Raw genomic sequence first — 13,959 nt, 5'->3', positions numbered from 1 at the left:
GCAATTTGCGATACTATTTGAATTGATATTAATTCTAATACGATCAGTATTGCATCAATCGCGCGTGTGAAAGGTTCGCTGAAGAAATCGATATGAATTTTTACGTTCCGATTCGAAACGGTGAAACTCCACCGTGTAAGAAGCAAAAATGTGACACGTAAGTTTCGATCGTTTAAAAATTTTATTTATTAATTTTTTAAATATTGATCTAATTTATATATTTTTATAGCATTCAGCCTCGTCGTGCGACTCGCATACTTGGAAGAAGATATGCTCTAACCCCAACGTCGTACAAGTATTTGGACATTGGAATAAGCGTTGGAGCTGTGTCGTACGTGGAACTGATTCTCGGTGATAATCGAGGTAATCAAATAGTGTTGCCTTTTTCAACATGGAATTTGTTGATGCAGAAGCAAGCAGACATCGAACAATTTCTACAATCGACTGCTCTCCCATTAAGGATTGGAGATTTATCGATTGAAATGTATCAATCGAAAATTGTAAAACTCACATTATTTGACAATTCTTTGTACATGAAACCACTGACATTATTACATTTATTTAATTTTGAAAATTGTATCGATCATATGCACAATTGGTTATGTGAGAATACGTATCTCGTAAATGAAAAATTTAAACAATTTGAAACTGTTTTACGACGTAACAATATTACTACTGTATGCGATGCTGTAAAAACGATACGTGATAGTGACGTCTTTAACAGCGAATCAATAATCGATTGCGAATTATTAACATGTGCTGTAAATGATATTCTTTACGATGCGTGCAATAAATAATTATTTTTATTCCATCTATGATTTTAATTCTTTCCTTCCATACGAATAAGAATAGTTATACTTTTCTCAACACGCTCCGCTAAAGATGTAGAGAAATGCTGAGGTAGATGAGACGTGATGCTCTAGTTGGAATGAGACAAAAGATATTAAAAGATATATAATGAAGAGGAGCCTGCGACATTAGAATATTATTTCTTTCGTTGTTCTGTGCTTGTCACAAAGTTGTGGAGAGTGTGTGAGGAAGAAAAGTGAACAAAATTATGTGTATTCCTAAACCATACAAACCGAGGTCCGATCCTCGCTTTTACTCTGATCTCCCGAGAATACACATTGCAAAATGTTTCTGGACCGAATCCTACCAACGTCGAAACCGACACTACTGCAAGGATTGTCGGTACGGATTTTATCGAAATTATGCATTAAAACATAATTATTTCCACGGGTTCTTCGAGGGACCGTTTACACCGTTTAGGTGCTGTCACTGCGGCACGGAGGTAACGGTGATAAGATCTGTCCTAGACTGCAAGGATTGTTACCAGGAATATTGTCATACGTTCCGTACCCTCAAGAGACAAGGATATGATGTAGATAATATGTCCATCATAGTATATAATACTGACCGAATGGAAATATGGAAGATACATTTTTTACCATCTGAACCTCCTAGTATAGAAGAGCAACGAGAGGAGTTGCTGGAACCTTATTACATGATGCTCGTCCATCGCTCGCGCCGCGGATCCCCCCTACCCGCGCGGACCCCCTCGTCCATCGCTCGCGCCGCGGATCCCCCCTACCCCCCGCGGACCCCCTCGTCCATCGCTCGCGCCGCGGATCCCCCTACCCGCGCGGACCCCCTCGTCCATCGCTCGCGCCGCGGATCCCCCCTACCCGCGCGGACCCCCTCGTCCACCGGTCGCGCCGCGGATCCCCCCTACCCGCGCGTGACGTCATCATCCCCCGCACGTGACGTCATCATCCCCCGCACGTGACGTCATCATCCCCCGCACGTGACGTCATCATCCCCGCGTGACGTCATCATCCCCCGCACGTGACGTCACCCCCGCGTGACGTCACCCCCCCGCGTGACGTCACCCCCCCGCGTGACGTCACCCCCCGCGTGACGTCACCCCCCCCCCCGCGTGACGTCACCCCCCGCGTGACGTCACCCCCCCGCCCGCGGTTCCCCCTCGCCCCTCACCCCCCCTCGGAGCCCCTGGGTTAGAACCAGCCTAGACACACTACTTATATATATAATAAAAATAAATGAAAAAATAATAAATGTTCCTTATAAATTTTATGAAAATATAATAAATATTACTTATAAGTTTTATAAATATACAATATTACATCTCAAACAATTAGTATAATTTTATATTGTTAGCTTTTGATTATATCGATTTAACAAACTTTGTGCATAAATTGTAATTTGTAGAAAGTTATATGCAAATATCCTTTTTATTGTACATACAGAGTATCGCAAAGTACTATATATGTATAAGCGCTCGTGAAGAAAGCGCAGTAAATTGAAAAAAATCCCATAGCATTTTACGATTTTCGCAATAATGGAAATATTAAATAAAATCGGACGAATATGTATCTCTGCGTATGTGTCTGAAAAAGGGAGAAAGAGAGAGAGAGAGAGAGAGAGAGAGAGAGAAACGCTCGGCCATTCGAGCTATCGCACGGTCTAGCATGATAGACATTTTGTCGGGGCGCGGCAAGGGGAAGGACAGCGCGGCGCAACGGTGACGGTGTAACCGATAGTAGCGGCGTGCCCTGCTGTCCCTCCCCTTGCCGCGCGCCGACAAAATGTCAAACACACTGGATCATGCGATAGCTCGAACGGCCGAGCGCTTCTCTCTCTCTCTCTCTCTCTCTCTCTCACAAACACACAAACACACACGTAGATATACATTCGTTCGATTTTATTTAATATTATTATATAATTTATTTATTTTATAATTTCTATTATTGCGAAAATCGTAAAATGCTATGGGACTTGTTTCTTCAATTTACTGCGCTCCTCACAAGCGCTTATATATGTATAGTACTCTACGACATTCTGTATATACAATAAAAAAGATATTTGCATATAACTATCTACAAATTACAATTTATGCACGACATTTGTTAAATCGATATAATCAAAAGCTAACAATATAAAATGTTTTATGCAAATTGATGTAATGTCGTAAAATTTATAAATAATATAAATATTTTCATAATACATTCTTTGTTTCAAAAGCATCGAAATGATAGATTTATATCGATAATATAATAGGTTTCATCGTCCATTTCCAGACGCAACCATAATATATATTTTTTTCGTCTCTCCGATATATGCAAATGAGATATTTGTACTGAGGCGTCTTTTTCTAACGATATTCATTGGAATATCGTGATCAGATATGATAAATGTAAGATATATGAATAATTTATCACTTTGGAAAAGGCAATTTACTTTCTGCTATAATTTAAAAAAAATGTTGCTTTCTACATTTCACATTATTGAAATATTTTTCCTTACAAGGATTTCCTTCTAAGGCTATAGTTTATAGTAGTATAGTGAAAGCCGCAGCATAAATTTCATAGCATATGCTATCAAGTCGAAGCTTTTCAAATATTATATTATTTGTAGGCAACGGCAATGAAAGTAATTTTTTTAGGCACCAATAAAGACCACATAGCCAGGTAGGCTATCGTACATTCGAAGCTTGGTGTCATCAAAAAAAATCGCCAGCGATCAGTATAATTTGCTCCAATAATTTGTTAGCTTTTGTCGCTATATGACATGCTACAATTATATAAGAATTATCGCAATATAATATAGCACACTTTCAAAATAAGAATTCTCTTATAACGTGTAAAAATCGGTTCAATGATTCATTTTATCTGGATTTTTATTCTTATCAAATATGCCGTTTAGTTGAGGCAGTGTCTTTATGATCTCTGAATTAAATTTCGTTTAAATTTCGCTTCCAGAATGCACATGCAAATCGTATCTGATGTAAAACATTTTTGAAAGTAACCAGCACACAAATTAAGATCGCTTCTCGAATTTTTTTTGAATAATCAACATACAAATTAGATCGACTCTAGATTTTTTTGAATAATCAGCACACGAATTAAATCGCCTCTGGAATACTTTTCGAATAGCCAGCATCAGAATTAAATCACCTCTGGGTTTTTTTTAAACCAGCATACGAATTAGATCGCCTCTGGATTTTTTTTTAATAATCAGCTCACGAATAGATCGCCTCTGAAATAAATATTTTAAATAACCAAAGCGCACATGCAAACCGCATTTGATATGAAATATTTCTAAAAACAACCAGCCTACGAATAAATTGCTTCTGGATTTTTTATGAATAATCAGCACACGAATTAAATCGCCTCTGGATTTTTTTTAAACCAGCACACAAATTAGATCGCCTCTGGATTTTTTGAATAACCAGCACACGAATTAGATCGCCTCTGGAATTTTTTTTAATAATCAGCTCACGAATAGATCGCCTCTGAAATAAATATTTTAATAACCAGAGCGCACATGCAAACCGCATCTGGTATGAAATATTTCTAAAAATAACCAGCACACGAATTAAATCGCATCTGGATTTTTTTAAACCAGCGCACGAATTAGATCGCCTCTGGATTTTTTTCAATAATCAGCTCACGAATAGATCGCCTCTGAAATAAATATTTTAATAACCAGAGCGCACATGCAAATCGCATCTGGTATGAAACATTTCTAAAAAAAACCCGTACACGAATTAAATCGCCTCTGGATTTTTTTTTGAATAACCAGCACACGAATTTGATCGCCTCTGGAATTTTTTTTAATAATCAGCTCACGAATAGATCGCCTCTGAAATAAATATTTTAATAACCAGAGCGCACATGCAATCACCATCTGGTATGAAATATTTCTAGAAATAACCAGCACACAAATTAAATCGCCTCTGGATTTTTTTAAACCAGCGCACGAATTAGATCGCTTCTGGATTTTTTTCAATAATCAGCTCACGAATAGATCGCCTCTGAAATAAATATTTTAATAATCAGAGCGCACATGCAAACCGCATCTGGTATGAAATATTTCTAAAAGTAACCAGCACACGAATTAAATCGCCTCTGGATTTTTTTAAACCAGCGCACGAATTAGATCGCCTCTGGATTTCTTTTTCAATAATCAGCTCACAAATAGATCGCCTCTGGGATAAATATTTTTTAATAAGCATTTTTTAATTAATAACTAGAGCGTACATGCAAACCGCATCTGGTAAAATATATAATCTGTATATATATATATATATATATATATATATATATACAGATATATATATATATATATTGTGTATATCTATAACTTACACAGAATATTTTCCACGTTGTAACGCTGTTTTCGCGAGGCTTGTTACGCGTACAATTGTTACGACGCCGCGCGACAGCGAGTATCTATTACGCGCAATACGAGAAAGAAAACACAGGAGTGTAATGCCTTAGTGTGCGCGTACATGTATACTGACGTATACTATTACACGCGAAATGGAAGAGAAGGATGGTATGATATTGTCTCTCCTTGTCACACAAACAGATTGTAGCGCCTCCTATCGCGACATCGGGCAACTAATTTACGGGTCTGTTTTACTCTTTTGCCTCGATCTCACACAAACACATATGCACAAAAATTTTCTGCACCGAAATTTTTTTTATTCGACTATTAAACTTATTTCTAGAAGTTCATCTATATTCCTTCATATAATTACAAGCCCGGACTGATTCTATTTTGCACGCACAAACTGTAAAACTTTTATATTAAGAAAGTATTGTTACGATCTGACGTCAGAAGTCGATAAAAAACCTATAATTTTCTAATTTTCTTTCGTTTTTAACAAAAAATCAATAGCTCCGGTGTATATTACTACATGTACTTTAATCATAGAAGAGGATTTATTATTCCGTACGATCTATGAAAAAATTTTGATGCAGAAAGAAATAATCGTTTTGTCGGTAAAATCGAACGGTCCGACATCCTCTTAATGGGTGCGTTCAGAAAACACAACTGTTGCACAACCGTTGAGTGAATGTTCTGTGAACGCACTTTGATCAGTGAGCGAAACTCAACATGTTTGGTGAGCGGACGCCATTTTTCTGAGCGGTTTTCAAGTGCGCTCACTGAGCACAACACGTTGCAGATTGTGATGTTTTTATATTAGTGCAATAAATACATAAGTATTACAACATAATATGAGTGATAAGTACGAACTGATTTATACCTATAATAATGCTACATACAGCATAACGGATACTAAAAAAGTACACGAATTATTAAAAAATGGTTTGTATTTATTTAATTATATATACATGTGTATATAACCTCTTCTCATTTTATTATACAGGGTGATTCAAAATAACCCCCTTGTCCCTGAAATGACACATTCTTGAATCAATTCTAAGACGATTTTTCCTTTGGCAAAATTCGTCCGAAGCTTAGTTTTTGAATTATTAAAGGAAGTAGTTAACGCATGACGGGTCGAATACAAGAGGCAGGCAAGGGTGGCGCGATTCACCGTCAGACGCGGGTGCTTACGCGGGGCGCCTGCTGCGATCAGCTGGTCGCTATACACATACAGACACACATGCGAACACGTACATTCTCTCTCTGTCTGTCTGTCTGTCTGTCTGTCTGTCTGTCTCTCTCTCTCTCTCTCTCTCTCTCTCTCTCTCTCTCTCTCATTCGCTCACTCACCTGTAATTTTTTATTTTTTTTTTTTACGAGAGAGGGGAAAATGCATTTTATGCATACCCACCGATCGATCCAGTGAGTTATGTGGGACTCGAGTACCAAGTCGAATTACCAACTCGGTACTCCCTACCCACTAAAAACCCCTCTCTTTTCACGAATTTCCTTTGACACACTGTCCCTCTGACTTCCCGAGATCTGTTTTCACATAACGTCAAAAAATAGTTATTATTACCTTGTTCGATGACTTTTGATGTATTGCTGTAATTGCTTGAAGAATAAATGAATTTTCCGATAAATCGTACGTTCTCAAATTTAACGTAGATATCACGTTGCAAAAGACAAGAAATCCACACTAAATTATTAACTGAAAGTTTTTCTTCTTTCATGAACTGTATTCTTTTATAAACTTTAACGTAATCACATTTATTTACTCACTCGATGAGTTGAGAAATTTACTAATGACTCTATCACTAATCACTATTAATCACTGTCGAATAATAACTGTTGGCGATTAAAAATCACTCGATGAAAGAAACACGCGCGGACACGTTACTACACGACGCGACGACGCGACAATGCGACGATAATTATTCGGCGACTGCAAGCAGTTTTTTGTCATGGTAGGTTGCGGTAGGTTAAGGTACTACTGGCGCTATCGAACGCGATCATGTGTTCGATTGAAGAATGCGGTAAACATAATAAACATTTAACATATTAATATTATTATTATCATGAATGTGTGTGATATCCATACATCGTATGATATCTATTTAAAAATTAATTAGATTGAATAAGTGTTTTTAAAATATTTATTACTTTTACTATTATCATATAAAATATTAATATTAAATATTTATTTAATATAATAGTAAAAGTAATAAATATTTTAAAAACACTTATTCAATCTAATTAATTTTTAAATAGATATCATACGATGTATGGATATCACACACATTCATGATAATAATAATATTAATATGTTAAATGTTTATTATGTTTACCGCATTCTTCAATCGAACACATGATCGCGTTCGATAGCGCCAGTAGTACCTTAACCTACCGCAACCTACCATGACAAAAAACTGCTTGCAGTCGCCGAATAATTATCGTCGCATTGTCGCGTCGTCGCGTCGTGTAGTAACGTGTCCGCGCGTGTTTCTTTCATCGAGTGATTTTTAATCGCCAACAGTTATTATTCGACAGTGATTAATAGTGATTAGTGATAGAGTCATTAGTAAATTTCTCGTCTTATCGAGTGAGTAAATAAATGTGATTACGTTAAAGTTTATAAAAGAATACAGTTCATGAAAGAAGAAAAACTTTCAGTTAATAATTTAGTGTGGATTTCTTGTCTTTTGCAACGTGATATCTACGTTAAATTTGAGAACGTACGATCTATCGGAAAATTCATTTCTCCTTCAAGCAATTACAGCAATACATCAAAAGTCATCGAACAAGGTAATAATAACTATTTTTTAACGTTATGTGAAAACAGATCTCGGGAAGTCAGAGGGACAGTGTGTCAAAGGAAATTCGTGAAAAGAGAGGGATTTTTAGTGGGTAAGGAGTACCGAATTGGTAATTCGACTTGGTACTCGAGTCCCACATAACTCACTGGATCGACCAGTGGGTATGCATAAAATGCATTTTCCCCTCTCTCGTAAAAAAAATAAAAAAAAATTACAGGTGAGTGAGCGAATGAGAGAGAGAGAGAGACAGACAGACAGACAGACAGAGAGAGAATGTATGTGTTCGCATGTGTGTCTGTATGTGTATAGCGACCAGCTGATCGCAGCAGGCGCCCCGCGTAAGCACTCGCGTCTGACGGTGAATCGCGCCACCCTCGCCTGCCTCTTATATTCGACCCGTCATACGTTAACTACTTCCTTTAATAATTCAAAAACTAAGCTTCGGACGAAATTTTGCCAAAGGAAAAATCGTCTTAGAATTGATTCAAGAATGTGTCATTTCAGGAACAAGGGGGTTATTTTGAATCACCCTGTATATGTATATAATCTTTTCTTTATTAATATACAATAATACATTTATTTTACAGACTCAGCATTTTTTGAAGATTACTTAACGAAAAACACAACTGCACCTGTATTACTATCAATAAATGAAACGGAAAATGCAAGCGGTACATATATCTCATTTATGTTTTTATATTAAGTATAATTATATTGTGCAGATAGAGGAAGAAAAATTATATATACATTTATTAAACAAAGTGATATTCTTCTAACACATGCAATAATTTATTTTTTATTTTATTATAGGGCAGAATAATTTCTACAACAACAATGTAACGCAGGATGAAAGCTTCTCGTGGTCAACAAAGTCAACAAAACTCTTCTTTGCAGCTTATTCAGAAAGAAAATTACAATTTCGTGATCCAAAAGTCAAGAAGAAACGATTATGGCAAGAAATTGTAGGAACATTAAAAGAACATGGATATACAAATGTAAGCGAAGACATTTTAGATCGTAAAATGCGAAATATGAAAAGGTCTTATAAAACAATAAAAGAGAATAACAAAAAAAGTACTACTGGACGTGGACGTGTGTCTTGGGAATATTTTGACACATTTGAGGAAATCTTTGCAAATGACAAAACAATTAATCCCAACAGTTCTTTAGAATCAACTATAAATATAGAAACAGTTGTACCTACTACAGAACAATCTACAGAATTATCTGTCACAGAAAAGGAAAATGAAAATTTTTCAACAAATATATCTATTATAAATGAATCTTCTTCAATTTTACCATTATCTGAGATTACGAATATTCAACAGGTATTTCCAGATAATTGTGTTTCACCGTCTACGTCCAGTAGTTCAACTCCATTAACGACAAAAGCAAATAAATCTTCTTTATATAATCAAAAAAAAAACAAATGGACTTAGAGCAAAAAAGGATTCAAGCTATTAACGATTTAAAAGAATCTTTAAACGAAAGTAATAGAATTCAAAAAGAAAGAAATGAATTGATAAAAGAATTACTTTTGTCACAAGCAAAATAAAATTATGCAATGTTTTTAATTGTTTAAATTATGTAATGATTCAACAATTTCTTGCCATAATCGTTTTTTATAAGCTAAAGGAGAGAATTGGAGACTCAAAATTGAAATTATCTTTATTTTCTGTTTTTATGTTTATATTTTCTCCAAAGTTATTTATTTTATTAAAAAAGAATATTTTTTGAGTTTATATATATACATATATATATATGTAGATTGTAGATTATTAATATAATTATAAATAATTATTTTATTTTGTGCAATAATAGAAAATATAATTTATTTAAAAATAAGTGAATGAAAGACTGAAAACCAAAGAGTTCTTTTCTTTAATTTTAGTATTAAATATATATGTTCCTATTTCATAGCATTAAATATATGTTCCTATTTCATATACTTATGTGATTATATGTATTTAATATAAATAAAAATAGATATACATAAATTTTTTAATGTATGTTTATTTTATCTCAATAAATACATTATATGATTTCTTTTTTGTACTGCATTTTGATCATCTATTTCATTTTCATTTCCATTTCCATCGTGGTTTAATATATTTTCATTATCAATTATTTCCATTTCTTCTTCATTAATCTCGCCGCTATTTATCATATAATTATGTAAAACACACGAAGCAACAATCATTTTTTGTCCTAATTCAAAATCACTTATATCTAAATAATAGAGTCTACGAAATTTACATTTTAAAAGACCAAAAGCTCTCTCTATTATACTACGAATTTGTGCTAATTTCGTATTATAAGTGATTTGTTCTCGTGTTAAGTGACCTGTGTCTCTAAATGGTGTCATTAAATTTGATAGCAAAGGATATGTTGCATCTTCAATCAGATGTAAATCCATTGGTAATAACGGATTTTCTGCGTTTGTTAGTTGCCGATACAAATTGCTGCGTCTAAATACGTGTGCATCGTGCATGCGTCCCGGTAATCCAACATATATATTTATGAAGCATGCTTTATGGTCACACAGACCTAAAAAATAAATGTTATTTATTAATTTATCTCTCTCTCTCACACACACACACACACACACACATTACATATATATATATATATATATATATATAATATTATATTTATTATAAACCATAGACTTATACAGGGTTTAGCAAAAGTGTGGAAACCCCTTAATATTTCGAAAAATACGCATTTAAAAAAAAAATGTTTCATACAAAAGTTATAGGGTTTTATGTGGCGCATTACACAGCAACATTATTATGACCTCGAATAGCGTTGTCAAGGTTATGTGAAGGTCACCTCCAACTTTTTAAATGGGACACCCTATATGCTTTTGCATATTCTTGTAGCTTATCTCGAGAGCTTTCCAAAACACTATAATTAAGTTAGTTTTCATTAAGTACTTTCCGAGTTATGAGGCTTGAAATCATTTCTTAATTTTACATAAACCATAAAATATCTTGTGAAATATTCATTTTTCGATTATCTTACCTTAATACTTTTATGTACAAAATAATGAGAGGAATCAATTGGTGTAAAGAAAAAACATAGTTGTTTTTAAGAAAAAATATGTAATTTGCAATTAACAATTACATATTTTTTCTTAAAAACAACTGTGTTTTCTTTACACTAATTGATTCCTCTCATTATTTTGTACATAAAAGTATTAAGGTAAGATAATCGAAAAATGAATATTTTACAAGATATTTTATGGTTTATGTAAAATTAAGAAATGATTTGAAGCCTCATAACTCGGAAAGTACTTAAAGAAAACTAACTTAATTATAGTGTTTTGGAAAGCTCTCGAGATAAGCTACAAGAATATGCAAAAGCATATAGGGTGTCCCATTTAAAAAGTTGGAGGTGACCTTCACATAACCTTGACAACGCTATTCGAGGTCATAATAATGTTGCTGTGTAATGCGCCACATAAAACCCTATAACTTTTGTATGAAACATTTTTTTTTTAAATGCGTATTTTTCGAAATATTAAGGGGTTTCCACACTTTTGCTAAACCCTGTATAATAAGACTACGCCATTCATTGGCGAAGCAGAGTTCAACATAAGAGTGAGAGAGCAATACAGTCAGAGGTAGTGTGGGGTGAAATCTCTTATCTATGAGAAATGGGTGGAATTAGATAAAGAGATTTTATCTCACATTATTCCTCTCTCACTCTTATGTCGGACCCTGCTTCGCCAATAGATGGGGTAGTCTATTATATAAATCTGTTATAAACCTATATTTATATTTATTACATATTTATTTCTTATGATTACCTTGTAAAATAATTGAATGAGATCCTTTTCTATTGTAATAGTCATTTGGATTGTGTGGTGGTGCCTTACATATTATATGGTATCCATCAATTGCACCCACAACACCTGGGAATCCACGTGAACGTTGTTGAAAATTCTGAAAATATTTTACATATAAGAGTTATTATTTTACATCGTGAGCATTAAGTATGTATTTTACAATTATTATAAACTTACGATAAATGAGATCCTGCAGCTTTGCCTCTCTGGCCATATTATGTGATTAGGCATTAATTGAGTCAACGTATTTACCATATCTGTTATTATGCTATGACCCGTACTTTTAGCAAAACCAAATCTATCTCCAACTGCAAAATAACTTTCTTGTTTGGATAAAAGCCAAATGGTAAATAGAATTTTTTTTCTTAATGGTGCCAAATGATCTGGATTTTCCATCGCATTGCCAATTATAATTTCTAACCTCTGTAACAGTATTTATAACAAATATTAAAATACATTATAATTAATTTAATCTCTTTATTCTAACAATATTCTAACAGATAAATTTATATAGCTCTATAGCGCTGCAGACATTCTAAAATGTTCCTTAAAAACGTAATCATTATACGCTGGAATTATTTCTTCATAATAATTCCTGTTTTTTTCACGAATACCACGTCTTCTCACGTTATAATCATGTGGTAATGGTTCCTGCAAATCTTCTATTGCATGGGCTATAATATTTCTGTTTATATCAATTATATCACCATCATCTAATAACGCAAGAATTAGATTGTAGATCTAGCCATAATTTTAATTTTTCAATATTTATACTTTCCAAAAAATGATCGTTCAGAAGACATACGTCAACCATTCGTTGCTCAGTGAGCGCTCACTCAACGGTTGAGTTATAAGTTATGTTTTCTGAACGCACCCAATGATAATAATTTGTTACGTCCTTGAAAGGTCGGGCCATCTGGAAGGACGCAACCTAGTTACCCGATGACACACTTTTCGGGCGTGTGTAAGGATCGGGTCGAGCGCACTGTCAGGAGCCTGGCACAGGTCAGTGACCGGAATGGTCCCTTTAACTCTGTCTTAGGCCTTTACGCTCGTCGGTCTCTTTTCGGTAAGAGAATCTAATCTTTTTTACACGGGGCGGGACCCTATGCGATTTCGGGATTCAGGGAATGAGAGCGGGCAGGAAAAATAAAAAAATAATAATTTTATCATGAATTAGAATTTATTCATGAATTGATTTCATGAAACGTTAAATATATTTACAGAATCTTATAATTTCAAAAAATACAAGAATACAATATTCTTACGTCAAAGATGTGTGTTGTATGGTGGGTGTGTATGTGTGTGGGGAAATATTTGCGGGTGTTACATAAATTCGGGGATCATCAGCTAGGATAAATAGAGGGAAATCTAACCTTAATAAATTAATCCTAGCTGGATTTTTACAAATTTATTTCCTTTTATTTTAAATTTTGATATCTAAACCTGTGTATTATAAAGAGAAAGTGGAGAAGACAAAGGGTCAAGGGAAATCGAGGAGGGGAACTGGGATAGGAAATAGTTTAAAGGGTCGGAATGGGGAGGTTCAGGAGTTCCGTTTTTGCTTAGGATGTTCCGGGGGATCGGCGGGGAAGTTGGGATCGTGTGAATCCCCCTCAAGGTCGGGAAAGTCTCTCGCAAAGTCTTCAAAAGCCTCACCAAACTCAGAGGATTCTGAAGGGTCAGAAGGGGAAGGAGGGTCTGAATCGAGGGTGATAACGGGTATGGGGGAAGGAGAGGGAGATTCTAGCGAGGGTGCAGGAGAAGACGGAGAGGGTTCGCAGGCAAGGGTAGATGGAGAAGCAGGGGTAGGAGATGGTGGTCGCTCGAGATTGCGCAATTACGCGCAACATGCGTAAGGGAGCGACACCGGTACACCAGATGTCGTCGCAGGCGGCACACGGAGGCCAAAGCGGCAGCGCTGCACGAAGCCTACAAGGAGGCAAAAAAGGCATTGCAGCGCGCCATCAAGAGGGCCAAAGATAAGGCCTGGGCGGAGCTCCTGGAGACCCTCAATGACGATCCATGGGGCGCCCTTACCTGATCGTAAGGAAACGTCTGTGGTCAGGGGGGCCCCCGATCACAGAGGGTCTCCAC

The 13,959-nt window shown here is 35.4% G+C and overlaps 1 protein-coding gene across 1 annotated transcript; it reads left to right on the top strand.

Annotated features, from left to right (window-relative positions):
* Positions 1-5,922: 5,922 nt before the first annotated feature.
* LOC145975930 (uncharacterized) lies at positions 5,923-9,567 on the top strand. Its single transcript, XM_083106699.1, has 3 exons — positions 5,923-5,929; positions 8,823-9,208; positions 9,436-9,567. The coding sequence occupies exons 1-3, from the start codon at positions 5,923-5,925 to the stop codon at positions 9,565-9,567; spliced, it is 525 nt and encodes a 174-aa protein (XP_082962825.1).
* Positions 9,568-13,959: the final 4,392 nt, after the last annotated feature.

This window comes from Camponotus vicinus, unplaced genomic scaffold (genome assembly GCF_025532165.1).
Source record: "Camponotus vicinus isolate PSW18456_S1 unplaced genomic scaffold, iyCamVici1.0 SCAF_8, whole genome shotgun sequence".
NCBI classification, from domain to species: Eukaryota; Metazoa; Arthropoda; class Insecta; order Hymenoptera; family Formicidae; genus Camponotus; species Camponotus vicinus.
Note: the sequence above shows the minus strand (reverse complement) of the source record. Positions and strands in the feature narration are given on the sequence as shown.

Bases quoted from the DNA above. Each gene is read 5' to 3' on its own strand.
- LOC145975930 (XM_083106699.1), top strand. The intron at 9,209-9,435 runs GTACCTACTACA...TAATCAAAAAAA, and splicing joins CTATAAATATAGAAACAGTT to AAACAAATGGACTTAGAGCA.